The sequence below is a fragment of the Phasianus colchicus genome, chromosome 6, assembly GCF_987193195.1.
Source record: "Phasianus colchicus chromosome 6, bPhaCol1.hap1.1, whole genome shotgun sequence".
Taxonomy (NCBI): Eukaryota; Metazoa; Chordata; class Aves; order Galliformes; family Phasianidae; genus Phasianus; species Phasianus colchicus.
In genome coordinates this window covers 15,395,481-15,421,766 of record NC_143441.1, presented here as the reverse complement: position 1 = coordinate 15,421,766, position 26,286 = coordinate 15,395,481, and the positions used below count along the sequence as shown (strand labels likewise).

The 26,286-nt window shown below is 39.6% G+C and overlaps 1 protein-coding gene across 5 annotated transcripts in view; it reads right to left on the bottom strand.

Moving 5' to 3' along the window:
- SLC4A7 (solute carrier family 4 member 7) overlaps positions 1 to 26,286 on the bottom strand; it is an 82,217-nt gene that overhangs the window by 55,519 nt on the left and 412 nt on the right. Inside the window, exon 1 of one of the 5 annotated variants that reach the window (XM_090142529.1) lies at positions 18,301 to 26,115. The exons of 1 other annotated variant lie outside the window; for it this stretch is intronic. In XM_090142529.1, coding sequence (XP_089998655.1) covers positions 18,301 to 18,339 — 39 coding nt within the window. In that variant the 5' untranslated portion in view covers positions 18,340 to 26,115. Of the gene's footprint in view, positions 1 to 2,658; positions 7,095 to 18,300; positions 26,116 to 26,286 lie in introns of those variants that run through there. 3 more of the 5 variants (XM_031590242.2, XM_031590240.2, XM_090142527.1) reach the window with 3 other exon arrangements.

Genomic DNA, 26,286 nt, shown 5'->3' with positions numbered 1-26,286 from the left:
CAGAACTGTAAACTAATAAGCAGTAATGCTTCAGGGGAAAAACAATTAAATAAAAAATAAAAATAAAAATCAGATACAACCAGTACTTCGTAACTTTGTAGAACAAATCAAGTAGCAACAGCAAGTCTGGAAGTACATAAGATTAGGAACTTTAGAAATAAAGCTGCCTGTGACTTCTCATAAGAGATCGATACCAATCACTAGCAGCCACCAGCACCAGGACTGTGCCCCAGCTCTCTTCTACCACCTTACGGTGCGCTGACCAGCCTTATGCAAAGGACTTTTGACCTGATTCCCCTGCAGGAACCAGTAACGGCAGCACTTGAGAAGTTCTAAATAGATTGTTTTACTTCTGTCAGAATGATTCCCCTTTAAATCAGAGGTAAGATGAGACGACAGTGGGGAGGAGGCAGGCATCTCCAGTTGTTGGCACCTTGAAGGACATGCAGGATGTGAAAATCAAAAGTTCTTTCTAAACAGTAATAAGTGAAGACATAGGTAAGAACAAAACTAGTAGAAATTCACAAACAGAATACTTGCCAGTTTTAAAACAGAGATCATACTGTACTGATGGGTTCCCTTGGTCCTATTTGTTACGTTCTCATTTGCTGGAGAAACAGCTGTTTTCCTGATATTTTCTTGCCCGTTATCACAGCAGTAGCTACTTCCCAAGCACTACAGGAAAGACACAATACAGCTCCAGGGCTTTGGGTCCCCCCACCTTCCTCCTTCCCGTGGATTTTATCTGTGGTTATCCCACAGCTGTTACACAACTATCCTCACAAGTCCATGGGAATCCCTCCCAAAGCAATATTCAGAGCCGTAAAGGGAAGCTGCACACTTAGATTTCAGTAAGACCACAGCTACAGCAGAAGAGGTTAGCAATATTTAAAGAAGTTTTTCTAGCCTACTAATCCTCTAATTAACTGCTTAGCTTATCCTACTAAATACTGAACTCTGACCAATCCGCTTCTAGAATTCTCACAACAAGCACAGGAGCTACACAAGTCTTCAGTTTGGATAAATAAGACCAAAAGACATCAACAGAATTCAGCTGACTCTCTGGATGCTGCATTTCACTTTTTCAAAACTGTACATGGAAGAGAGTAAGGAAAGAAATGTACACATACTAATCTAAAAACAGCTACCATTTTTGGAAGAAAAATTAAAAAGCAGCTCTAGAAAACAGTAATATTTTAATATCTTTTCCTTCCTGCACAATTGAACATATAAACTAGTTGTTTATAAACATTAGAAGGAGTATCATTTCAGTGGTTCTAGCAAACATTAATCAGGTCTCTGTCTGGCTGAGCACCACAACCTGCAGGAGAAGCTTTGGCTCTGACCAATCACACAGTAGTCTTTATACCATAACTGCAAGGCCTTTTACTAATCAGACTGCAAAACAAAGTGAATTCAACCCGCGTGCTCTGTGAGCTCGGAAATTTACTACTGCGTATGAAGTTAGCAAATAATGTCACCACTCCAACAGAAGGTGTCAAGTTGCATATTTAACAGCCCAGTCGTCATTTTACAAAGTGCATTCTATCGCTGTCTCACAGCAGTGGGTTTCATTCAAAAATACGTGGCTCCTTTCAGTTCAACTATTTCTAAAATTACAGTTTAAAAAGCTCAACAGTCAAATAATGAAAGGATCCGTAAATACCTATAATATGCAAAAGTGCAGTCATTCTGGTGCATGCATACCATTCAAGCTTTCCATCAGCTTTAACCAGTGCCTGCCCCTACCAACACACGGACGCCTGAGACAGCCCTGTGCTGAGTTCAAAGCAGCACCACAATGAAAATCAGAAAGGAATTGCTGCATGAAAGCACCACAATTAGATGTATGCCAACACGTGTAAATGAAATGCTTGTTATGTTCATAGAATGGAAAATTTAGCAGTCTTAGAATTCTCATAAAACTTGCATTAAATAATTGAAGGATTCTTAAAGGCTTACAGCTTTGGAAAATTCCACCCCATAGTTGTTAGTTTCCAGGGAACTATAAAGTAGCAATCCCCATTACCTGCTGCACTGCAGGTAAATATTAGCAATAAAGACTGCCTATATGAGAACAAAGCAAAGTTCATAACGCTGGCATTAACGTTCACTGCTTCACTGCAGAAATCCCCACAAATGCGTTTTTATAGCCATGCTGCTCAAGTCAGAAGAAAACACCCAGGAACATTTGACTTGTAACAGAACTCATTGCATTCGCTGCCATGGCATTTTTGGGGGGGAAGACGGGTGGGAGTGGTGGCGTGAAGAGGAAAAATTAATTCACTATTTCAGGAATAGAAACTCCCCTGCTACCTTTGCACAGAATTACTCAGAGCCACAGTTGGTAACCTTCAGATTAAGGAAAGTTGACTCAAAACAACACACACAAAACAATCCACTCTCAAAATCTGGTAGTACGCACTTGTGTTTGTACACGTAAATATTCTTTCAGTATTAAGCCCATTGCTACATTTCAGCAATTCTAATTACACAGAAATCTCTCCAACAGCACAGAAGTACCGCTGCTTCCAGTCCATCTTACCCCATCAGAGCTTTCCTTCTCTATCGGGATAGCACACAGCACTCTGAGAAAGCAAAGCTCTGCACCCAAACCCACTCACACCCTTCGGGAGCCACGCACTGCTATGTACATACATGTTGCATTCTCTTCCCCGGCGGAGCTCCTTCCATGCTACCCGCAGTGCCCTCGCACAGCGCTCCCGGAGCTCGGTGGCCGCACACAGACAGCTGCACATACAGGACTGCTGCACGTCTGGGACTCACGGGAGGGCCCAGGGAAACGGCTCCCATCCCGCAGCCAATCACACCTCGCAGGCCTCCCATCTCCCAGGACACCGAGGGTCACAGGGCAGCAGAAGGAGCACAGCGGTGCGTCTCTGATTCCTGCTCACAGAATACCAAAAAAGGAGCTGAAATGGAGCTCGGGACTTTGCATTTTCTGCAGCAGCCACAGCTGAGGACAGCTACAAGGTTATACTTTCGCGTCGATCCAAGCCTTCATTAGCACTGTGAAATGAAACATACCTTGGTTCCCAGAAGTCAAAACATCTGCTAAGCATGTTTATAGCCATGTCATCGACCCTCCACCGAGCACTCATTCCAAAGCAGTTTTTTTTTCTGACATAAACCATATATTCCCAATCTTCAGAATGAACTAGGGATTACTAAAAAATCCTCGCGCAGTTTGTTCCCATTCCCATTCCAAAAAGATGTTCACTAACAAGTACGTTTGTGTGCAAGCCTTTTCTCCTCCAAGCTGCTGAAGGCCCTCTTTACTGCTACACAAATGACTGAACCATTTAACAGGAAGAACAAAGGGAATGAAGGGAGCAGACATTCTCACTCCTAGTTAGGTCTTCCCAGCTGAGCATCCCCAGCCACACCTATGCTGTCCTGGATACACAGTGCAGACATACACAGTCCTTCAGCTGCTCTGCTAGTGACATGGCGATGCTGAACTGTATTTTGGGGTGGCTCTCCTGTATTTTAAAGCAGCCTTCCTTAGCAAAAACCTGTAATAAAATTATTTTAATTTCCACAAAGAGTGCAAAGTAGGTTTCCTCTGGGTGAAGTGAAAAGCCATCTACTCCTTTGGGGCAGAATACTTTTTTTTTTTTTTTTTTTTTGAGGCAGAATGGTTGGGCCAGTAGAGGTGTTGGCCACACCTTTAGTGCTGGAATTTTGTAAAGCAGAAAGAATACTTATTTGGTTTGGGAATTTTAAAAAAAAAAAAACAAAAACAAAAACAACTGTTGCAGCACTGTACTGATTTGATTTTTTTTTTTTTTTTTGTCTGTAGTCAAATGGTTCCCAGTTAATAGTCACTCAGTCTTGGAACAAAGTAAAAAACACTCTGAATATTTCTTCCTTTAAAAAGAAATAGAAAACAACATACATGTACAGCCATGCTCAAAACCCAACTGCTGCAAAGATTAAATGAACCTTTTGAAAAACAGACTCAAGTTTTCATCTTTTAAGCTTCATAACAAAATACTCTGTGGATAAAAGTCTGCTCTCACCTAGAAGTAAATACCAAAGTTTTACTTAAGATGGGAAGTTATGCAGTAACTCAAACTGCAACTGCCTCAACATGCTTAACTACAGAAAGAACTGTTCCGAAACAAACTGAAGCCGACTACACTTAAAACTATCCTGTCCTTGAACATGTTCAGTGACAAGATCATGAGAACTCAGAGCTAAACTATTTGTGCTACAGCAACCTTTCAACCACATATTTGATGTTCCACATGATTCTTGTGGAAGTGTACGAGGGCTTGGTAGCTATCATAAACATTTTGTACATCAGTCTTTCCACCTAATTTTCATTTTCAGACCTGTTCAAGGTGCATTTCATGTCACTTGTTACAATCAGCCTCTGGATCAATTATCAAAATATCCCTTATTGCATATTATCATTAATACATCAACCAGCAGGTCACATCTATTATTACAGCCATAAACTCTTCTTTTCCAACCCCCAAATTTTGCTCTTGAGATGACAGTGCAGTTACCAGCCCAGTGTGTCATGCAGTGCCAGCAACCTGCTTTCCTGGGCTTCTGCAGCATCTCCAGGGCTGTGCTCTTAGCACAGTCTCACACATGGCTGTCACACTTAGCAGATGGATACAGGCACAAGGAAATTGAGAGCTTGTTGGAGGCCACAGTGACATACACACATCTAAACTGAGGAACTGGTAGATCTAGGATAAGGTTTGTATTGATACTTTAAATTCCTCCCTCAGAAATAGGATTTTTGAGTTGCATCCAACTCAGCCCTTCCCCGTAGAGATAAGTCATACAAGGCCAACTCTATAATCTTCTTGAATGCAGCCCATCCATGAAAGAGCATCACTTCTCCCTTTTCAGTTGTACCAAGTACCACTAAAGTTAGTTTTGTTCAGCTTCTTTATTATATGGAAACCTACTAACCCATACTAAGCAGAGTTTTCTGTAACACCAATTAAATACGTTATTCCTCTTAGTAAACATAATTCTCTTAGCAAGGAAAAACAAAATGCATGGTAGGCAGTGGCTCATCATTTAACAAAATGAAATCACCCATAAGAAAAAGGACATGGCTGCATACAAGAAATTTTTAGAACACAACTTCCACAGAACAGCTAGTTCACAAGAGGTGCATCTACACAGCACATGTCAGCTTGCTTTACTTCGTATAGGCACGTACTCACTATCTGCGTGTTTACAAAACCACAGCAGTGGTTCTGTAAACTGTTCTGAGCTGATACTCTGGTGTGCTGCCCTACTGGTGAATTTTGGGATTCCTCAGGCTGCTGTAAGTCACTGGGACTGAGAGCATCAGGCAGGCTGTGAGCTGAACTCTTGTAACGTTGCACAATAACACATCATTGGGAGAGTTGCAATTCTAGTACCTAGAAGACAATACTGAAGGCTGCAGGCCGAATAAACACAACGGTGACATTACTATGTATTCCACCATATAGATTACTTTGTTACTCATCCTGAAGTTCTGATTTGGATACATCACATGGAATCCTCCTGTAGAGAGTGATGGAAGAAATTCCTGTTCAAACATAACTCTGTCAAGAATTTTGCTTTCACGTGTATGAGCAAGTGGTCACCATGCAAATAGCTTTGAGCTAGCTAGTGCTTTTTTGTTATTTCTTTATTTTCCAGGCAGGAGGATGCTTTCCAAATTCAAAACTACTCCCTGTACAACGACAATATGTCTCTCAACAGCCACTTTTACATACGTTTGTCTCTAGGCCTTTTGGCAACACTTTTGACAGATGTTCTAGTTTTCCTTATCTTAAAGTAGTCTTATATTGCCACCTAAATCTACAAGAAGTACAAACCAGAGCTGTTTCAACACCATTAAGACAATCTAACCAAGCTCATATATTTACATGTTCCATAGTCACTTGTACAAACATGAAACATTCATCCCCTAGAGTAATAGATGGCACAGAAAGAACACTAGATGAGTCCAGATATGAAGCAACTTAATATGGGACAGATAAAATTAACTGGTTTGTACTGACGTTATTTGAAGTACATGCAAATCAAATTCTTATCCTGACAGTAAATTCTCAGGCAAGAAAAGAAAACAACAAAACAAGAGAGGGATCCATGCATTCAGTTATGACACTCTCCAAATTCCATCAAATCAAAGTGCACCCACATGGAACAGCTCCTATACAAGATCAAACATCAGCAGATAACACATAAAATATTACTGTAGGAATATTGTAGAATTTGACTAATTATTCACCTACATATTTCTCTTGACATAGAAGTAGATCATGAGTCTCACCAGCTCCTAACTCTTCACCTTCAGCTTTCCCTGTCTCTTGAATTCTCCTTTATTCATATAATTGCATCCCAAACAAATATCTATGTGATAATTCACTGATAACACATTTACTCTTACACTGATGAACAATTATTACCTACAAATCAATGTACAGCAAGCTGTAGCATGAAGGTAAGGCAATGATTAGAGATTCTGATAAAGAGAGAGGTAACAGTTCCAGCAATCCATGCGCATCTTATTAGCAAAGAGGACAGTAACACAACGCTCCAATTCCCTTTCTTGTGCTGGTAAACATGGGAGCCAACAACATACCAGGCCAGGGTATCCAGCAGAAAGCCAGCCCTAATAATATTTTGCCACTTCAACTGTGAAGCCACTGCTGCCAAGTTGGCACTGATGGCATCAGAAGGGTGTCTGGCGCAGGTGGCAAAGAGCAGGATCATGAGGGCATTTCCAGCTGAGACAGACATGCCCTGCAGAGGAGCTCTATCCTAAAGTTGGGTAAAGTCAACTCAGCTCTTGATCAGTGTGGGTAAAATCAACAGTTCATTGGACAATGTTTAAGAGAAAAAAAAATCTGACAAATCTAAAAAATTAGTTAGGAAAGAAAACCCATGCCTCTTCTGAATCCACACCACCCTTTTTGTAAAGAACAATCATTAAAGCTAGACTTTTTAATACTTAACTACAGTATTATTTTTTCTTTCTTGAGTAATCACGTAGACGAATCTACACAGTAGTGCTTCCAAGACAGATGCACACATCACTCTTTTGAAGAGCAAAAATTAACACTGTAGGACTGTTACTGAAAACTCACGACTTGAGTGCTATTTAATAAAAACCGTCTAATGCGTCCAACAGGCAAATTATTTGTTATCTGATTTGTTTAACAAACACTTGGAATTCTCAACTTCAAACAACATTACCATTTAAACTGAGTTCTAACCAGCCTAGTACCAAAAAAAAAAAGGCACTTTCTGAAAAAGTTACCCAAACCATGAAGAAACGTTTTCCATCATTTTGGATAAACAATACGAGTTATATGTCTTGTTAATACAGCAGTAAGATCACAGTACCATGCAGCTTAATCACTCTGCCACCACCCAGTGGCAAAAATACGAGCTTCAAAAAGACAGATTTCAAGTCAAGTTAGAAAATGGAAGAGAATTTACACAAGCTTTTATTCTGACTTCTGGAAGACAGGCTATTATCTAGTTTTGCATAAGGTCTACTGGTGATTTACCACCATAATTTTCTCATATGGCAAATTTGAACTTTGAGAACAAGCCTGTGCCAGGCCTATGCTTTCCGAGATGCAACCATGGCAATTCTGATCCAGCCCTATGAACCCTAAAGCTTCAATATATCAATATACACCCTTTGGTACACACTCTCCTCCTGCGTTCTCTCCCCAAACTGGAAACAAGTTTCAAAAGCTTTAGGATGTCCTTACAAACATGAACAATCCCATCAAAAGTCAGAAAACTAAAATGCTAACTTAAATACATAGTAAATCAAACATTAGAGAAATAAATCAAATACATAATTCAGATTGGAGACCTAAACAAAAGATCTTCCATCAATATGACTCAAACATGCTGCATCCAATGGCTTCAGGCACTTTAGCCCAGACATTTGTAATTCAGTAGTTTAGAGCCAGTATAGAATTTTTAAATATTATCAGGAAAAATGCAAGTGTTTAACCCCACAATGGCAACTGCATGTCATAGCCAAGTCAAATTTCTACAGACATTAGACAAGGAAGAGCAGATAAAACAAAACAAAAAAAAGCTGCAAGGCATTTTCTAACAACTTAGATACCAAGTCTCCAAAACAAGAATGTATTTCCAGAACTATTAAGTCTGCAAAGAAATCATCTATCTGCACAGAAACAAACACCTGCTTTTACTGCGACATAAAAAGAAAAAGGTTAACTACAGCTTACAGCCACGGGGATGTCACTGCAACAAGCAAATTTCTGCCATCAGATAACACTTAATTACACATGCACAAATATCAATGTAAATGTTTAACGATAGTGGTAGGTTTTTTTTGTTTGTTTGTTTTTTGTTTTTTTTTATTGGGGGAAGCAGGAGAGGTATTAAGGGTACTTACAGAGACATCTTCACTTCTATTAAGTGAGTTATATGAAATGAAATTTGAGAAACAATAGTTAAGAGTAGAAATACTGAAACCTCCCCACCCAAACCCAAAATCAACACGTAGAGAAATACTTAAACAGAAAAAAAAAATTGAATATTCCTGCCCTCTGGGCAAATCCCCATGTCTATAATGATTATGTTTTCATTTGCCTAGATTATAACCATATTATAAGCAACTTCCTACTCTATTTTTTTTTTAATACAATGTTATGTTGCCTAAGTTGCTGTTAAGTAGCCCTAATAAAATGAGATTGTACCAACAACATGGCATTCATCTTTAGTAGAAAACAGTACCTTCTTCCTGAAATTTTAATCACCATTGAAGAAAATAAGATATTTTGGGAAAGACAACATCAGAACTTTTGGTGATCTTAATGTTCTTTTCAGAGCTCTTGTCTGGGATGCAATTCATTTAAATAAAAGCAGTAGATTTCATACTCTGACTTTAGGAACCATTTACAACATTTCCTCAAGAACAGGCTTCTAAAGGATCTTAGAAATTTCAGTGTTTCCTTCCTTGAGCATCAAAAAAAAAAAAAAAAAAATCAATACTAGCAGATGTATTACTAAAAAAGGAATATAAAGAATAGTAATGTGTATTCGAAGCTTGTTACAATTTTTGGCTGACCCCATATGATAAATACTTTTTTTTTAATAGCATGTAATGTTATTAGCAGCTCATACACATTCATACATGCACACTCTCCTAATCAGCATCATCACTAATGCATTTGACAATGGAGCTATCTGTACCACAATGCCAGACTCTGAGAACCACCACGTCAGCATGCTTCATCTCTAGTCTGGGTCTTAGTTTGAATTTAGAAGGTAAGCCTGCATGGCTAAAAGCTCTGAAAGAATTAAGTAGCATTAGGGGACAAAGATAGATACACGGGTTTAGAAGATGCCATTAGCAGCACTCACAGATTGTTTATAACAAAGAGGGTGGAGGAAGAGGGTGGAAGAGAGTTCAGAAGTTTCCTGGAACTCACCCCTTTCCTTTTTCTTTAAATAATTATTTGCCTACTTTTATAGCCCTACATCCTTATTGGCATTTTAAAGCAGTATTACATTCCACAGCAAAGCTTACTCAAGCAAAGAAACAAAAAAAATCCAGTTAACTACTCAAATATTTTCTAGATGTTGCAAATTAACCTCACTAGTCCAGAAGGTTATCAAGACACTTATCAAACTATGCATTTAATAGAAAACACAAATACAGGAAATGCATCTACGCTTACACTGCGAAAAATGAAGTATTCTTAACCTTTCATATCCATTCTAAAGCACTGACACAAATACACTTTCTCAATTCTTATCTTCATCACCAAGATTTTATGGACCAAATGCAACAAAGATGCAACATAAAAATATCCTCCCCTCAAGTAGTTTTTATTGGAACTTTAGGAAACTACAGAAAATGTTATATCAATACTTTTAAAGAAAACAAAATCCACAGCTGATTCTCAGAATTTTCTAACGAGATCAAATCCAGAAGCCTCCACTTATATATAGTTCTGTTACTCACAAATAAAACTGTGACACGTAAGCATTCAGAATCTCTGTATCAAGGAGCATGAAGGCTGAACATTAAGGTGATGAAAAAGCCACTGAAGGAGGGCAGCAATCAAAGGAGTTGTAATTTGTATCTGCATGACACTAACAGATAATCTAAAAAGAACATAACTCTCCCATCCTATACTTGTCAATTAAAGACCTATTTACAAACGCATTGTGAGCAGGCCTTCAAGTACAGGCTCCCTCTACTATGGTAACAAACAAACTCAAAAAAAAAAAAGTATTAATTAAGTAATTAGCATTTAAAACCAATCCTCAGCTGGAAGGGAAGACAAATTCTGCTACTCTCCAGACCTCTCAGTTCTGCAGTAGCTATATGCTGGGTGGCCCCTTCTGAGTTGAAAAGAATACTAGCTCATTGCTCTATCCCTCTTGTAGGGTCTTGGTTACAGGAATACATCCAATTATTCAGTTTAAAGCAAGTAAATCTGGCACTGCTTCATTATATCTAGTCTATGAACAACTCTGAAGAAACATTATCTCCATTAATAAGACTTCTGTCAAACTACACGCTACTAATAAGTTTAATATGTTTGCTTACATAATCAGTGGAGGACACTAACAAAGAACAGCTTTCCTATTTCGTAGAGTCCCATAACTAACACTACCAAAAGCTTTGCTGCTTTAGCATGATGTGAGCTCTTCTAGAGAGTACCTTTTTGTTTGAATCCAACTAACTGCCCATTTTCAGGTTTAAATTTCCCACGTCTTGGACTGATTTAAACTATCAGGTATGATATAAAGCACAGAGCCTGTTTCAGAATATGTGCCCACACTGGTAATGGTGATGCAAGTTTAGAACTTCACTGCTGACAACTGCCACAGTGCGTGACTGCTATGCATACTAAAGACAAAGGGAAAACAGGATTGTTTTCACAATTTTCTGATATTTCTCCTAACAAAACTGATTTATTGGGATCTAAGGGGTTTAGAAACACTTTCTTCAGTAATACAGACAGCACAAACCAGGGGAAATCAAAACTTTGAAGAAGAAAAGTTTACATCCAGGAGATCATTTTACAGTTCAGTTTTCATTTCTATCTGTTTAACATCAGACCACTGGAAAGCTGCTGTGGGTCTCTGTCCAGTTACTAAAGAAATGAAGCAGGCACTTCACTAGTACCTTAGCAACCCCTGTGAAACTGAACCAGAAGAGTAACATGGTAATACTACGTAGCTTGAAAGAACCCAGTGTTTAGATATATACAAAGCAGTTTGCAACACCTAAGTAGAGCTGCAAGCACCCTCTTTCCAACTTAAACAGAGGGGCATTTGTCTGCAGCCGCCAACGGAAACTCCACTGCTGCAATACCAGTCACTGCTGATCCTTGCAGGTACGTGGAGAAAACACCAACTTCTCTGGAGTCCCAAACCATTTTCTAGGGGAGACATTCCATAGGACTCTTTCCACATCGCTGCATACAGACTCACGCTCACACATAACAGTACACTTAGTGACAATCTAATTCCTTTGAGGCCATCTGTCAACAGGTCAGGTTATGGATAAAAGCCAAAGTTTTTTCCTAACAAAGAAAAGCATTAGATATTTTACGCCAAAGTTGGAAACCAAAACAAATGGGAAAGTAAGAAAATATCCCTTGTCAAGGCATACTCCAAAACTTACCTCTGTTTCTAGCTGTTATACGTGAATTTCCCATGGAACTCTTGAGAAAGGCCATGAAGGGCCTCTCATGAAACTCTCATGAAGGACCACAGAAGGACACACACACACAAGCTCCCCATCACCTGATATCACTTTTCACAAGTCTCTTCCTGAATCATTATCTTATTTTAATGGTTCCCATATAAGCAACAGGAGATTGAAAACAGTTCCTCAGTTCGTTCCCTCCTATTCCCTCCTGTAGTTCACTTCAGCAATACTACCAGATTCAGAAGATGTTTATCACAGAATCAAAGAATTGTAGGGACTGGAAGGGACCTCTAGAGATCATTGAGTCCAACTCCACTGCCAAAGCAGGCTGCCTAGACCAGGTTGCACCAGGAGAGTCTTGAATATCTCCAGGTAAGGAGACTCCACAACCTCTCTGGGTAACCTGTTCTAGTGCTCCATCACCCTTACTGTGAAGAACTTCTTACACACAAATATGCAGAACTTCCTATGCTCCAGGTTGTGGCCTTCTCCCCTTGTCCTATCATTACACACTGCTGAAGAGTCTGAGCTCGTCCATTTGCCTCCCACGCCTGAAATATATATAGACATTGATCAGATCCCCTCTGAGTCTTCTTTTCTCAAGGCTGAACACACCCATAAGAGAGGTACTCCAGGCCCTTTATCATCTTCGTGGCCCTCTGCTGGACTCTTTTCCCTGTCCTTTTTGCACTGGGGAGCCCACAACAATCAATGATCTGTAATCAAAACAGTAGACTTGCACAGTAAAAAAAATTTGATATTTGTATTTTTGTAGTGACACTTGAGACAAAAAAGTTTATCCTGTCTTTGCCCCAAGCCTGTTTTATACTGCCAAATGACTGAAGCAAGAAACAGGTTCTCCATATCATAACTTTGCCTTAATGTTCACATTCTTGTGCCATATCACCACATATCATCTTGATCCTCAAGGCTTCAAAACAAATAGTAGCAATGCAAAAGTCACAAGACTCAATATCTCATCTTGGAAGTATGTGTTATTTATTCTTAAGTGAAAACTCATGCATGCTGTACACATACATCACACTTCTTGAAACAAGCACAAATACAAATACAGACATCCCTCCTGTCACTTCCCCGTGCATACTGTTCCACTGCCTTCCCAAGCCAGAACCCAGCTTGGGCTTCCAGCAGCATCCACAGTACCTTTCCCAGCTCTGACGCCTGTATTGCTATTGTTTAGATCTCTTGCCACCTCTACAGCATCTAAAACAAACTTACGTCTAGAGACAGTGACATCTTTCTCTAGCAGCCATTTCTGAAAACAGGTACACATTTGCCTGGTTCCCTGGTGCCTCTGCTGCCACCAAGTTCACTCTGGTTCTGGTCCCCCAGCATCTGGAAGTGGCACTTGTGACTTTTCCCTAATTGCAGTAGCCTCTTATGGCAACAGATCAGACTGCAGTCCCAATTGCTTGACCTGAACCACCTAACCAGTGGTTATCAAGTTCTTACAGACCTTTTCCAAGGGTAACTGGCAAAAAAAAGTTAAGATTCTTGTCAGGAAGTTAATTACCTGTGAATGCATTAATCATCACTATATGATTTTGAAGTCTTGACCTATTCTCCTCCCTCTCCCCCACAAGAAACTCAACTACAGAGCTGCTTGATATGGACAAGCAGATAAATCTTCATGCTTTGTACACACTGAAGAATAATATAATCTGGAAGAAGTCCACCTGGTCTGACAGCTACTGTTAGCGTACAGATGCTCACCTTACGTAGTCTCCAGGACTGGTACATCATACTCAGATACCTGGGCCACTGGTGCCATAGTGCAAACAAAGTAAACATCTTGTCATATAACGAACCACTGACTGTAACAGAGACAAATTAGTCACCCTATTTAGCAAAACGGCACAAATCTGCCAATACTGGACTGAGGGTTCAGCACTGAGTCGTACCTCAACGCAAAGAAAGAAGCGGCTCAACCATTTTGCTACTACTCACTAATAGAACCATAAACAACCACATTATAGCACCGATATCACTAACTATACATTAATACATTTATAAATAGCACAAATTGACTATAATTTACAGATGATTTTTTTCTGTTACGGATTGAAGCTCTTCATCTTCACTATGCCTTTATAACTGGGAAACGGGATTCACTTCCTTAAGATATCCTGAAAATTGGCACATTATTCTCATTGAGTAGATGGGAAAATTTTGTTTTAGCTTGCTTTAAGTCAGAGAACTACAGGGAAAAGTGGAATTAGTAGTAGTCAATTTGAGACATCTAATTTTTAGTCTATTGTATGCATCAAAACTCAGCATACAAATAGCATATATTTTCTTTGGTTTGAGGCACATGAAGTTTCTTCAACTCCTTATTTGTATTTTGGCTTTCACTTGGGTCTCCTTCACAGCAGAAGTAACTTACTCATGCTCAAGAATTAAAAATCTCAGACTAGCACCATTTGTTGACACCAAATAGAATACTGCCATTTTATTTCTCAATTTCTGCAAACAAACTGGCTACCTACCAAGCAAGAATGCATTATACAAAAGCTGAGTTACAAAACTGTGAAATATGATTGTCTATAAACGGATCCACGATTTAAGTACATTAAGCATGCCAAACAAATGGTTGAGAATCACATGTGCATAGTGTTATCCCATTAAAAAAAATAGTTTAAGCTAGCACTCTACCAATATTTAATTTGTTCTTTCTTGGAGATCAGATGTTTATTCAAACTTTTTTGGGTCCACTGTTCTGAAGCTTGAATCCGTAGTTTCACATAGTTTAAATTAATGCTCATCCTAGTAACTTTAATGAAAAGCACTCTCAATTTTTGAATAAACTGATCTTCAGCTGAAGCACTACCTGGACATATCTGAGTATAAAGCAAGACTCAAGAGCATTTATCCTTCCCATATGCACATATACATGTACACACACACATATATACACACTTATGTGTGTGTATGTATGTTATAGTAAAAGCAAAGTTAATATAGCAGAGTACATTACAAAATAAGTACATCAAATTGAAACTGGTTATATATTTAAAGAATTTAAATTGCAATCTCTTTACATAGCATCAGCAGTTAGATGGCAAGACTGACTCCAAGGAAAAAAAGCTGGCTGATATTCTTCCTTTTTTTTTTGACATGTGTACAACAGCAGTTTTGCAAGCTCAAGGATTTGCACACACAAAAAAAACCATTTAGAGAAGTTCTAATAATTTTCCCTGTGTTTACAATGTAGCTTTCCAGTAACTCTTCTGAACACTTAATTTAAGCTGAAAAACATCTCTCCACCCTATCATTATGTAACTATTTGCAAATCAACCAAATATTAATAACAAAAATATATGTCTGCTTAAATTCCTTTCTGGTATCTGACAATGGCAGGCAAGCCCAGCAATGTTAATAAAATCAAGTTGAAAAAGGAAAGGACTGCTGCTGCTCTTGTGTTTTATCACTTCCTTAAGTGAGTCATAACAATCATCTGATGCTATCTGTTTGTTTTTATATAAACAGTTTTAAAATGCATGGCTGGTGGAGTGTAGTTATTTGACAAACAGAAAACGAAGAAATTTACCATCAACAGCAACACCAACTGCAGCTATTCACTACAAAGTTTCTCACTTCCTTTTTCGTACACTAGGTCTGTCTCAAAATATGTTTGACACGTTAAAGAAACGTCTATGCTTACACTCAAAATAAACACACACTTACACAGTACTATATCCTCACAATAGCAAGGTACAAGCCAAAGAGGAAAAAAGCATACAAAACACACTATCCCTAAAACAAACAGTTTAAGTATGATCTTTCAATTTTTTTTTTTTTTAAGAGAAACAAAGAAGCAATAAATCTAGCAATAGTCTAAATAATAATCCCACCTTATTGTTTAACAAGCTAATTAAAGAATGTGCAATCAGTCCTTTGACTTCACGAATTAGTCAAAGAACCCACAGATGTATAATACACTCTTGGTTTGTTCCAGAGCAGCACTGAGAAGGTAATTTGTAACCCTGTGGTCCAAAAGCTTTCTTTCATCAGGAAAATTAATCATCTTCATATTAACAAGATACACTCCTGCTCTTCTTAAGCTTATTTTAACAGCCTTTGGAAATTACATAAAGACATCCCATCTGAGTCTCAAAGCAAATGCATACTACCTCTCTGAAAAGACAAAAAAGAAACCTTTGAGAGAATACACCTGAAAACCAGAGCATGACAGATTATTAGGGAGAGGATATCTCTCAGAAGCTACAGTTGTATCCAAGTGAAGCAAATACTAAGAATCATAGAGATGATAGTTTCAATGTAGCCACACAATAAGTAGCAAAATACACATCAAAATTAAAAGTAGCAGTATCTTTTCAACTGTAATGGAAGCAAGATTGACTGCTACAGAATCTATATGGAAGAGATAAGCAAGACAGAAAATTAATGTTCATAGTAGACCAGGCTACTGCAGGAAACCAGGAGGTTTTTTTTTCCATTCAGGCTCACAATGGAGAAACTCAAACTCCTGAAATGTCTCAACCTGTCAAACTGCCCTTAACTTCACAGGGCTAACGTCACAATTGCTTAACAAGTCAGGTATACAGAACAGCTTTCACTTGATTTTACAACACCATTTTGTATTTCACAAAATCACTGTACTTCCTACTGCATTCTTAATTATACTTCCATTACTTTCTTTTCAAGGTTTGTAAACTCTATAGACTTTAAGCTTCCTAGCTTTTCAACTAGGAAGGCTGAAGCATGGAAGTGACTTGCCCCAACAACACCTGCAACAGACATCAGCAACCACAGCAGCTCCCAGATCTTCTGGAAAACAGAACATCAACTTCATTTTACCTATAAATAAATACGAAGCTTGTTAACAGAATTAAATGAGCTCTCAGATAACAACCAAAGAACGCCCAGTTCTCAATCCATACATGTGCTCGACCCATACGTACAGGGCCACGAAGATGATGAGAGGCCTGAAGAAGCTCCCTTATGAGGAACCGCTGTGAGACATGGCACTGCTCAGCCAGGAGAAGAGGAGACTGAGGAGGGATCTCATCAGTGCTTATAAATACCCAATGGATGGGGGTCAAGCAGACGGGGCCAGGCTTTTTGCATCAGTGCCCAGTGACAGAACAATGGACACAAATTGGAACTCGGGAAGTTCTGTGAAAACTGAGTAAAACTTCTTCACTGTGAAGGTGACAAAGTGGAACAGCCTGCCCAAAGAGGCTGTGGAGTCTCCTTCTTTGGAGATGCTCAAACCTGCCTGTGAGCTTTCCTGTGCAATACGCTACAGGGAACCTGCTTTAGCATGGGGTAGATGATCTCCAGAGGTCCCTTCCAACTGACTCCGTGATTCCATGTACAGTGGAGTCAATGCACTTATCAGAGCACTTTATGCAGTATAACTTGATAGTAGCGATAAGTCAGAATACAAAAGTTTACAAGTACAGCACAGCTCTCCTGGATGACAGTAAGTTTGCAAGTAGGTAATTCTGAGCAAGTATTATTACACCTATAAGAAGATGTGCAAAAATAAAACTTCCAAACATTGTATGAGCATAAACAGATGTTTATTGCTACACTCCTATACAAACAACTGAACCAGCATGCCCCAGGTCCAAAATTTCCTAGTCTGACACAACATAAAAACCAAAATATTTCTTATTTGAGGACTGAAGTGATTGTGACCTAATTTTATTCCATTACATCCTCTAGAATCTACAAATAGGAACAACACAGTAATCTAACAGATTGTACATACAGTTATCTGATGAGCTTGAGGTGTTAAGTGAAACAAGTTATACTTGCAACCAGCACAGCAAGAAGGTAATACATCTAAAAAAGACTTCCTTGTTTTAAGCATTCTTTCTAGAGACAGAAGCAGTACCAAAGTTTCCACCTATGACAAATTAGAGCTGCAGACACTACAGAGGAGAAGAAAAGAGCAAAATTCTCTTTCCTCTATGTGACAGCATTTAATACCTTATTGAGTATTTCAAGATAAGGCAAAGAAATGTGTATCAATATAAATACATGACCTGAAAAAAAAATGAAGTTTTATTGGGTTGTCCCTCAATGAGCCAATCAAAAAAGAATATATATATATATATATATATATATATTCAGGAACAGAAATAGATGGTGAAGTTTATTAGTTTAAAAACATTAGCACAGGCACATATCAACTCCCATGGTTGAGTTAATAGAGGTAGCTATCAGATGTCACAGCAGTCCATGTGGCATAGATACCAAGTGGCCTAAAACTCACTGCATGGCAAAATCCCTACCATAAGCTGGAGCAATCATTCCTCACAGAAAACATTCCCCTTAGAAATCCTAACTCCATCAGGAGAACGTCACTGTCCAGATGCTGCACTGCAAGGAACAGCAGGTGCTCCTCCCCAGGGGCTGGTATAGCAGCAGCCTCATCTGTGGAAGATGAAGTAACTGCAGGATGGGATGACACACTGCACAAAGTTAAAGATCAACAGCAAGTCCTTGCAGGTCTGCTGCTTGCTGGATGTTGAGATCTAGGATGTTTTGGAAAGATTGTCAAGGCTTATCCAGCTCTTAAAATACCACCCTTTGCTACTTACCCATGTAGTCACCAGCAATACTTCCAAAAAACAAATCATTATTGTTGAATGAATCTAGTGTAAATAGTGCACTCCACAGGCAAGGGTGAAAAGGCCCACGTGACATTCTCAGTCCTTCCAGAGAGAAGCAGAAGGCTTAGGGTAGACTGCATGCATCCACATGGTCAACATCCGATTTCCAGCATGACTTTTATTTCTATGGCCAGCTTCCTTCCAGGATCAAGGATCCACTTGTTGAAGTGGGGCAAGAGCATCTTTGCCATCAATCATGTGAATAGAGCTTGGTAGAGAAAGGCTGTCAGATTTCAGTGAAGACACGGAGAATCCTGAACAGAAAAGGCACTCATTCACTTTGTGATGGATGAGGGCCCATTTCAAGTGCTTGCACACCAACACACACAGCATGGGAAGTAATAAGCTGACTTACAAGTCAGAGCCTCATTGGAATTACAGAGTAACATCAGAACAGCTAGCATAGCTGGAGTGCAATAACGGATGGATGTGGGCTCTTGAGGAAAGCCAGGCTGGGAAAGTGATGAACAGGAGAGCAGAATTCAACCTGCAGGAAGTTGTGAAGGCCTGAAAATGGGACAGCATGCAAGAAAAGGCAGCTTATGACAGAGTTCAAATGTGAAAACAGAGTATGAAACGTGGAAACAGATAGAAGGAATACAAAGACACACAGCTGTGCAGGAGTAGAATTAAACACGCCAAAGCAGAGCTGAAACTAGTAGTTGTTATTTAGAAATTGAAACTAGCGACAGATGTGGAGGGCAGTAAGGGAGGAAACTTTTTTTTTTTTTTAAACTGAAATTAAAGAACAGAAGCAGAAAATAGGTCTGTATGGGAAGGTTTTGTGGCCATCAGCATCTGCATTACATTCTTTTCTTACAAATGTAAAAGAATATCTGAAGACTTGGGGCTTCCAAATGTCAACTGAGTCTGATCAGTTAGCACAATTTATTAGCTGTACTCACTCACTCATAACCTTGTGTGAAAGAAAAAAAGAATTTCAAGAAAAAAATCACATGTGCTTCAGCTTGGTGTAACTTTTGAGATCCAGAACACAGCAGCCTGAAGGTCTTCACAAGGCAACAGAAATTCTGGTTTGGGAAGTTGTCCCACTCCAGAAATGGACACCAAATGAAATTCCACTGAAATTTCTCTCAAATACAAGTTCACTTTAACTTCTTTCTGTTCTTTGGTAACAGACATATGCCACAAGACAGCCCCATTACAGATTCTCACATCACATGATAACTCTACTCTGCTAATGAAACAGTTGTAGCATTGAGAAGTAGTACTTTTGTTGAAACAAAACCTCAGCTTTCTCTAGAAGGGCAAAACTTATAACATTATCTTTACCATAACCCAAGTATTTACAATCACTTAACAGTCTTACTCCTTACCCAAAAACAGATCCAAACAAAGAAACAGCAAGCATAAGTTTAATAGACATTAGTCATGGAAAATACAAAAGAATCTGCCCAGCATATAAATGACTAGGAAAAAAAAAAAAAAATTGTACCTTTTACTTTAGAGAAGCATAGCCTTCCAAAACATACTGCCCATACACGTGCTCCTAGTGCACATGTGTTCTCACAGTGAGAAATGATGATGGGGAAAAAAAATTAAAGCATTCAGTCAGGTTGTCAGGCAAGCCTCCAGTTCTTCCTGCCTTAAAGCAGAACTGTACAGATATAAATCCCCAGTATTATAGCTATACCAGAGGAAAGTAGCAACAGCAAGTAGAATTCCAATAGATATCAGACAGTGGAATCATAAGAGACACAGTCCCATAGGTAAATCCCACATCCTCTCTTTAGTATCTGTCTGCATGCCTTACCCACAGTAAGCTCCAGTTTGTTTGGAGGAAAGCACCAGGAATTCTGTTAAAGCAGGGCAATGGTTTGATGTCTGGAAACTTCTACTTTAGACTCTCTTTCACTAATAAAAACCTTCATCCTGTTTTGAAGTTTAGAAACATTTTAGAATTGATCTTAGCCATACTGCCAATACGACAAGTCTAGATGCCTTTCAGCATAACTACAGTTTATGAAAAACACTAGTACTTGTTCTACATCATTTGTTGAAAATTCAGATTTTCAATGAGATGCAATAAAAAGCAAGCACAAAATCACCAACCTTGAGTTAGAAGAAATTTCAAAATCCCTCACAGTAGGAATTCTGGGAAAAAGAAGGCATACCTATAGCTTGCAAAATACCAAGTAATAAGAGAATTCGAAATGAAGATGTTAAAAAGGCCCTAGTCTTCAACATTGCATTCACCAAGAAGAGCATTCAGAACAGAAGACTTGAAAGAGCTGGGGAAACTGAAGGCCTATCAGGTAACACTGCTAAGTATAAATGCAGGTTAGACACAGGTTACTTCACCAACAGGGTCAAAGAATCGAACCCTAAGAAAACAACCTGTTTTAGAAAAGTGATTGCTGAAAGAACATAGGAGGCAAGGCAACAAATACAACATTTGACATGTTTCTGCTAAAATGAGACTTGCTAGAACTAATAAGCAAAGGTGTTGTGTGGTTGGGTTTTTGTTTTTTTTTTGTTTTGTTTTGTTTTTTTAAGGTTAAGGACCACTCTATCGCTGCCAAAATGAGTAAGACAACTTGTGCCAATATACCCAAACAGGACAACCATTCCACTACATAGTATTGAGTCAGTTTAGTTAAAACACTGGAGTAGGAAAAACAAAATCTCAAGTCACAAAAGCATCCAGGCTGAGAGATACAATAATATGCATCAATATTCTGAAATGTTACTTCAGGTATCACAAGGTGTACAAAAGCTATAAGAGCTCTACTCTTGTTAAAGTGGGTAATTCACAAAGATAAATGTAATGCTCCCAGAGCATAAGCATTCACTCTCCTCTACACACCCATAAAAGTGGAGTAGTCTTCCTGCTGTATAATCCTAACACTGCTACTGGAAGAACAAAATATTTGGTCTTACCTACAGTCAAATAATAAAATACCCACAGGCCATACTCTAAATACAAAATTACTGAGGAGACTTAAAAAAAAAAAAAAAGTTTTTTAACCCTATGTAAATAAGCATGTTGATATGCAAATAAAATGACTCCATCTAGTGGTTAAAAATACACATTTCCTTTGCCACAGAAACTGCAGCAAAGTTTAATTCCCAGTGAAACACAAACTCAGAGGGTGCCAAGCACTAACACAGACTCTTGAACAGATAATCCCTTCTAATAACCATTGAGATATGCTGACAACGTAGATTCGGGATGCTTGCATAATTGACGTTTATTGCCAGTAACAAAAAAAAAAAAATTTAAGACGTCAGGATTGAATTTTTTTTTTATTTAAATGCAAATGCTGCACTCTTTAAAACTAGTATTTTAATCATTTCACCTCCTGCTAACTGTGAATTGAGAAATACTATTTCAAAACATCTGTCAAAGAATCAATATTCATCTTTGCATTCAGACATCTACTGATATAAAAGGTGGTGCACAATTTGTGGTATACTTCTCAACCTGTTGATTTATAGAAACTTTATTTGAACCTCCTTATTCATTCATATCATTATTTCAAAATATTAGCTAGTCAACCACCTTAACTTTAGTAAACACTGTTAAACGTAAATGTTCCTAAACTTCAGAATCATTTCAGAATATGCTATACCAAACCCAAGACAATGTCTCAATCACATGGATATTACACTTACTCTACTCTGCAGCTCATCTTGGACAACAAATTAAATCTACAGCAATTAAGCCTAATGAAAGCTCTCAAGTCTGGTGCAGCCATAGGTAACTTTCTAAGAACTCAAAAAGGCTGACAGCATATATAGGTAATAGCAGCTTACAGCACTCCTAATCCAGAAGCAATCACAAGCATTGCCTACAGGCCCACATGGTGCAAGCTGCACACACCTTAACCAAACCTAGAATATCCAAACAGCACAATACAGAAAAACAGTCTGTCTATCAAAGTCATAGACCCAAGTCAGAAAGGTCATCAGGCCAACAATACTCTTTCTGGCCAGGGTTTTTTAGCAGGGACATCACCACATCAGTATAACCATACTGGTTTAACTCGTGGAGAGCATGTGTTCAACCAGATACTACAGACTCACAGGGGAGGAGAGTTCCCCGCACTGTGCTCAGTTATGCAGCACAGACATGCCCTCAGTCACCCTCATCTAGCCATAAAGAGAAAACACCATATCCAGCTGTGTTAATATGAAAAAAAAAAAAAATGTAAATCTACCAGCATAATATTCTCCAGAGACCTGTCGTTTGACTCACCAACATGAAAGCCACATGTCAAATGGGAAGACTAACGATCGCACCAAGAGGAAACTTTTGCATCAGCTCATTTGTAAAACAGTCGTACAAGACATGTGTAAAGATTTGAAGCAGTCAATCCCATCAAAGTTTGTTTTACTGTACTGATGGTACTCGTATTATTATAGAACCACCTAGGTAAATTAAAACTTTAAATACTTTTTTAAAGGAACTGTTTCCATTACTACCCAGTAAGACAAAGTTACTGGGCTATCTGAAATGCAGTAACTACACCAAAGCATGGTTCCAAAGCCACATTCTCCAATCCAGCTGCTACCAAACACCTGGTTCTCCCCAAAATACATTAATATAAATGTATCTAAGGTTTTTCTTGGAAAGAAAAAACAATTTGTATTTTTATTATTAAGCTGCAGAATTGTAGTTAACATCAGATTCTGACAGGACTAATTTTCATCAATTTGTGTATATTTTTTATTTTCAGAGGCTCTGATTTTTGTTAGCCTATATTGTGTAAGCCTTCAAGGGTTTTATCACACATGAGAAAAGTTGGAGTACCAAGCACTATCTGTTGCATTAAAAAAAGCACTAGGATAAAGGAATGGACAGACTCCACTGCAGTGCTTATGCATGCTGGTGAAGTGAGCTGTATCTCGGAAGTGCTCAAGCAAAGCTTAAAATAAAAGCCTGAAGGTGCCACTGAAACATGATCACTGTTGAACAGTAAAGTCTAAAACCCACTTAATAACACACATATAGAGTTGTTGAGAAGTAAAAGTACAATCATGTAGTCACTTCAGGAAAAGCAGACAAACGTGAAAGCTATCTTCAGTGCTATCTGGCAGACTACGTTGTCATGTCATCATGTCATGGAAAGCCAGCAAGGAAAGCTTTTTTCTCCAACAGGAGGCACTTTCAGTGTTATCATAATATACAGTAGACTAGTGGTCAAAACAGATTTGCTACACCGAAAAGAAAAAAAAAAGAAAGAAAAAAAAAGGAAAAAAACACCACAGCACCCATTACTATTACTCAGCCATAATGCATGGTCTACCACTCTGTGCACCACGCATATCATAAAGGGGTCACAATCAAAACACTTGAGCAAAAATGTTCCCTGTCAAAAAAAAGTTTACTGTCTAACCTGCCCTTCAATCCACAAAATCTTCTTGTATACAAATCCTATAGCAAGTTTACCTGTAGAATTCCTACACTGAGTGAAGAACCACCTTCTTTTGTTTGCTCTGAACCTAGCTCCTGTTGGCTTCATTTAACACCACACGCCTCTCTTCCCCCTCCATCTGCTTTCTCCACAGTAACTTTATAGAGCCTCAACATACCATTGTTCCATCTCCAAGTTATCTCTACAAGGCTGACAAGCCCTAGCCTGTTCAGTCAGTTCTCATCTAAGACCTATTTCATATCTTAGTGCCCTTCAGTGAATCTTTTCCAGTAACAACGAGGAGAGGGGAGCAGAGCAGCTTACAGTATGTAAGGTATGAAAGAACCATGGATTTATTAATTTGCTTATCTTTTTCCTATTGTATTCCCTATTCCTACCAGATATTCTGACCCGTAGTTTCTCTCTTGTCATAGTAACTACAGCCTCCATCTCTTGTATACACATTACCACCATGCTATCTCCTCAAAATATCCTATGGACATGGTGATTCTCATCTTTAGGACTGGACCTGTAATATAAAATAAGCAAGGTTAAAAGGTGTTTTACACTGCTGATGAAAAATGTCCTATGGGAGGGGTGGGGGTTGATTGACAGAGATGTTCCTCCACCCAAGAAACACCAAAGTTGCTTTTTATCTAACCATCTAACTTATCAAAAAGTGGAAGAGGAAAAGAAAGAAGCTACTTGCTTGATTGCACTTCTCCATTTCTAAGACCCAGCACTTGATTCACACTTCCTACAGAGTTTCTGTCACCTTCCAGAGATGTTTATTCCTTACAAAGCCTTGCACGTGTAAGCAGTTTCAGCAAGCTCTGCTAGCAGCAGTGACAGAGGCACAGGATTAGAAAAACTAAGCTGTACTGTCAAAAGCACTCATACTTGGGATTCAGTAGAGTTGTACTAAAGCTTCCAGGTACATATTAGGTTTAGTGTGCATGGTGATGATGGGTTGACAGTTGGACTAGATGATCTTAGAGGCCTTTTCCAACTTTAGTGATTCTATATAAACTTCTCATAACAAATCCTGTTGCTATACTATGTAATTACTAGAAGATCAGCTTACGTCCTGTTCTTTTTTTTAAGCCATGTACTTCATCAGTCATCCCTAGAAATTCTTTTTTTTCCCATCTTTTACCATTTTTCTGTCCTCCTCTCACCACCTTTCTGACCATTTCACTCAGTCTCAGTTGCAGCCGCCTCCCAAATACCCCTCTGCACCCAGACCAGCCCCTGCCTAGCCTCTGCTGATACACAGAAACCATCCTGGACCACTCCTCTGAACACCTCAGTTCCCAAGGTCTACATGAAAAGCAACTGCAGTAGTACAGCAGCTCATGAGGCTGACCCGAAAGCCCCTCCTTAATTTCTGGTACAACAGAGTCTAAGTGACTCCTGCTGGGCCTGACAAAGATGTGCTGGGGCACATTGACTTTCATGAAGTCTGTAATCCTCTTTTCATTAGGATTCACCTGAGGGTAACTATTAGCATCGCTCACAATAATCTCATGCACTGGAAGCCCTAAGGCTTAGCAATTGGCTCCATACAGCCTCATATCTTCCTACTGGACAAGAGTGAATATTCTACTGCCAGCTGAGAAGTACCTCCTACAGAGAGGCAAGGTAGCTTTAACACGGTTAAAGGCATCAGCTGTTTGCTTTCACTGAGGATTTACCCTAAACAAGTGGCCATGAATTCGGAATATGATATTCTGACAGCAGCAAGGAGATGACGGAGCAATGGTCCGGAATAGATTTACAGAAGTGTTAAGAGCTGTGACATTACTTTGATTTCTGAAGCCATCACACAAAGCTGATAAGAACACAGATAAGATGCACACCCTGGACCTCAGCGAGATGGAGTTCCCAGAGCTCCTGTTACAACAAAGGAAAGGCACCGAGCACACTGATGTCACAGGAAGGCAGCACTTCATTTGAGTGCCGGTTTTGTCAAACGTGACTCAAGTCTCTCCCTGAAGAGCAGTGGGCAGCAGCCGGTTCCGTGCACTATTTCTCTGTCCATCACTGCCTTCTTTGTGTCACCGAACACACATCTGTGCTCTTCAGGCACCGAAAAGACGCTGCTGTGCAACACCCTTTTGGAAAGGGCCTCGAAGGAGGATATCAAAGCAAGGGCATAGAGGCTCATTAACAAAATCCAGACCTTGAGTCATCTGAAGGGAGGGGAAATTACAACTGGGGAACCACACGTATTTTTCAGTAGCACAGGAAGTAAGGCAACAAACGTCTGCTTCGCCTCGCCACCGGTCCTGGAAGGAAGGAGCCCGAGCCCCGGCGCTCCATCCGCCCCCGCGAGCCCCCCAGGCCCGCGCCCCGCCGGGATGGCGCCCGGCCCGGCCCCGGAGCACGCGGAGGGGCACCCCGCCGCCAGGAACACCGGCGGCAGGAGCGAGACACGAGCCCGGCGGGCGCCTCACAAAGGCCGGGGCCGGGCCGCTCGCGGCGGAACAAAGGCTCCCGCCGCCCCGGGAGGGGATGCGGTGCGGAGGGCGCCGCG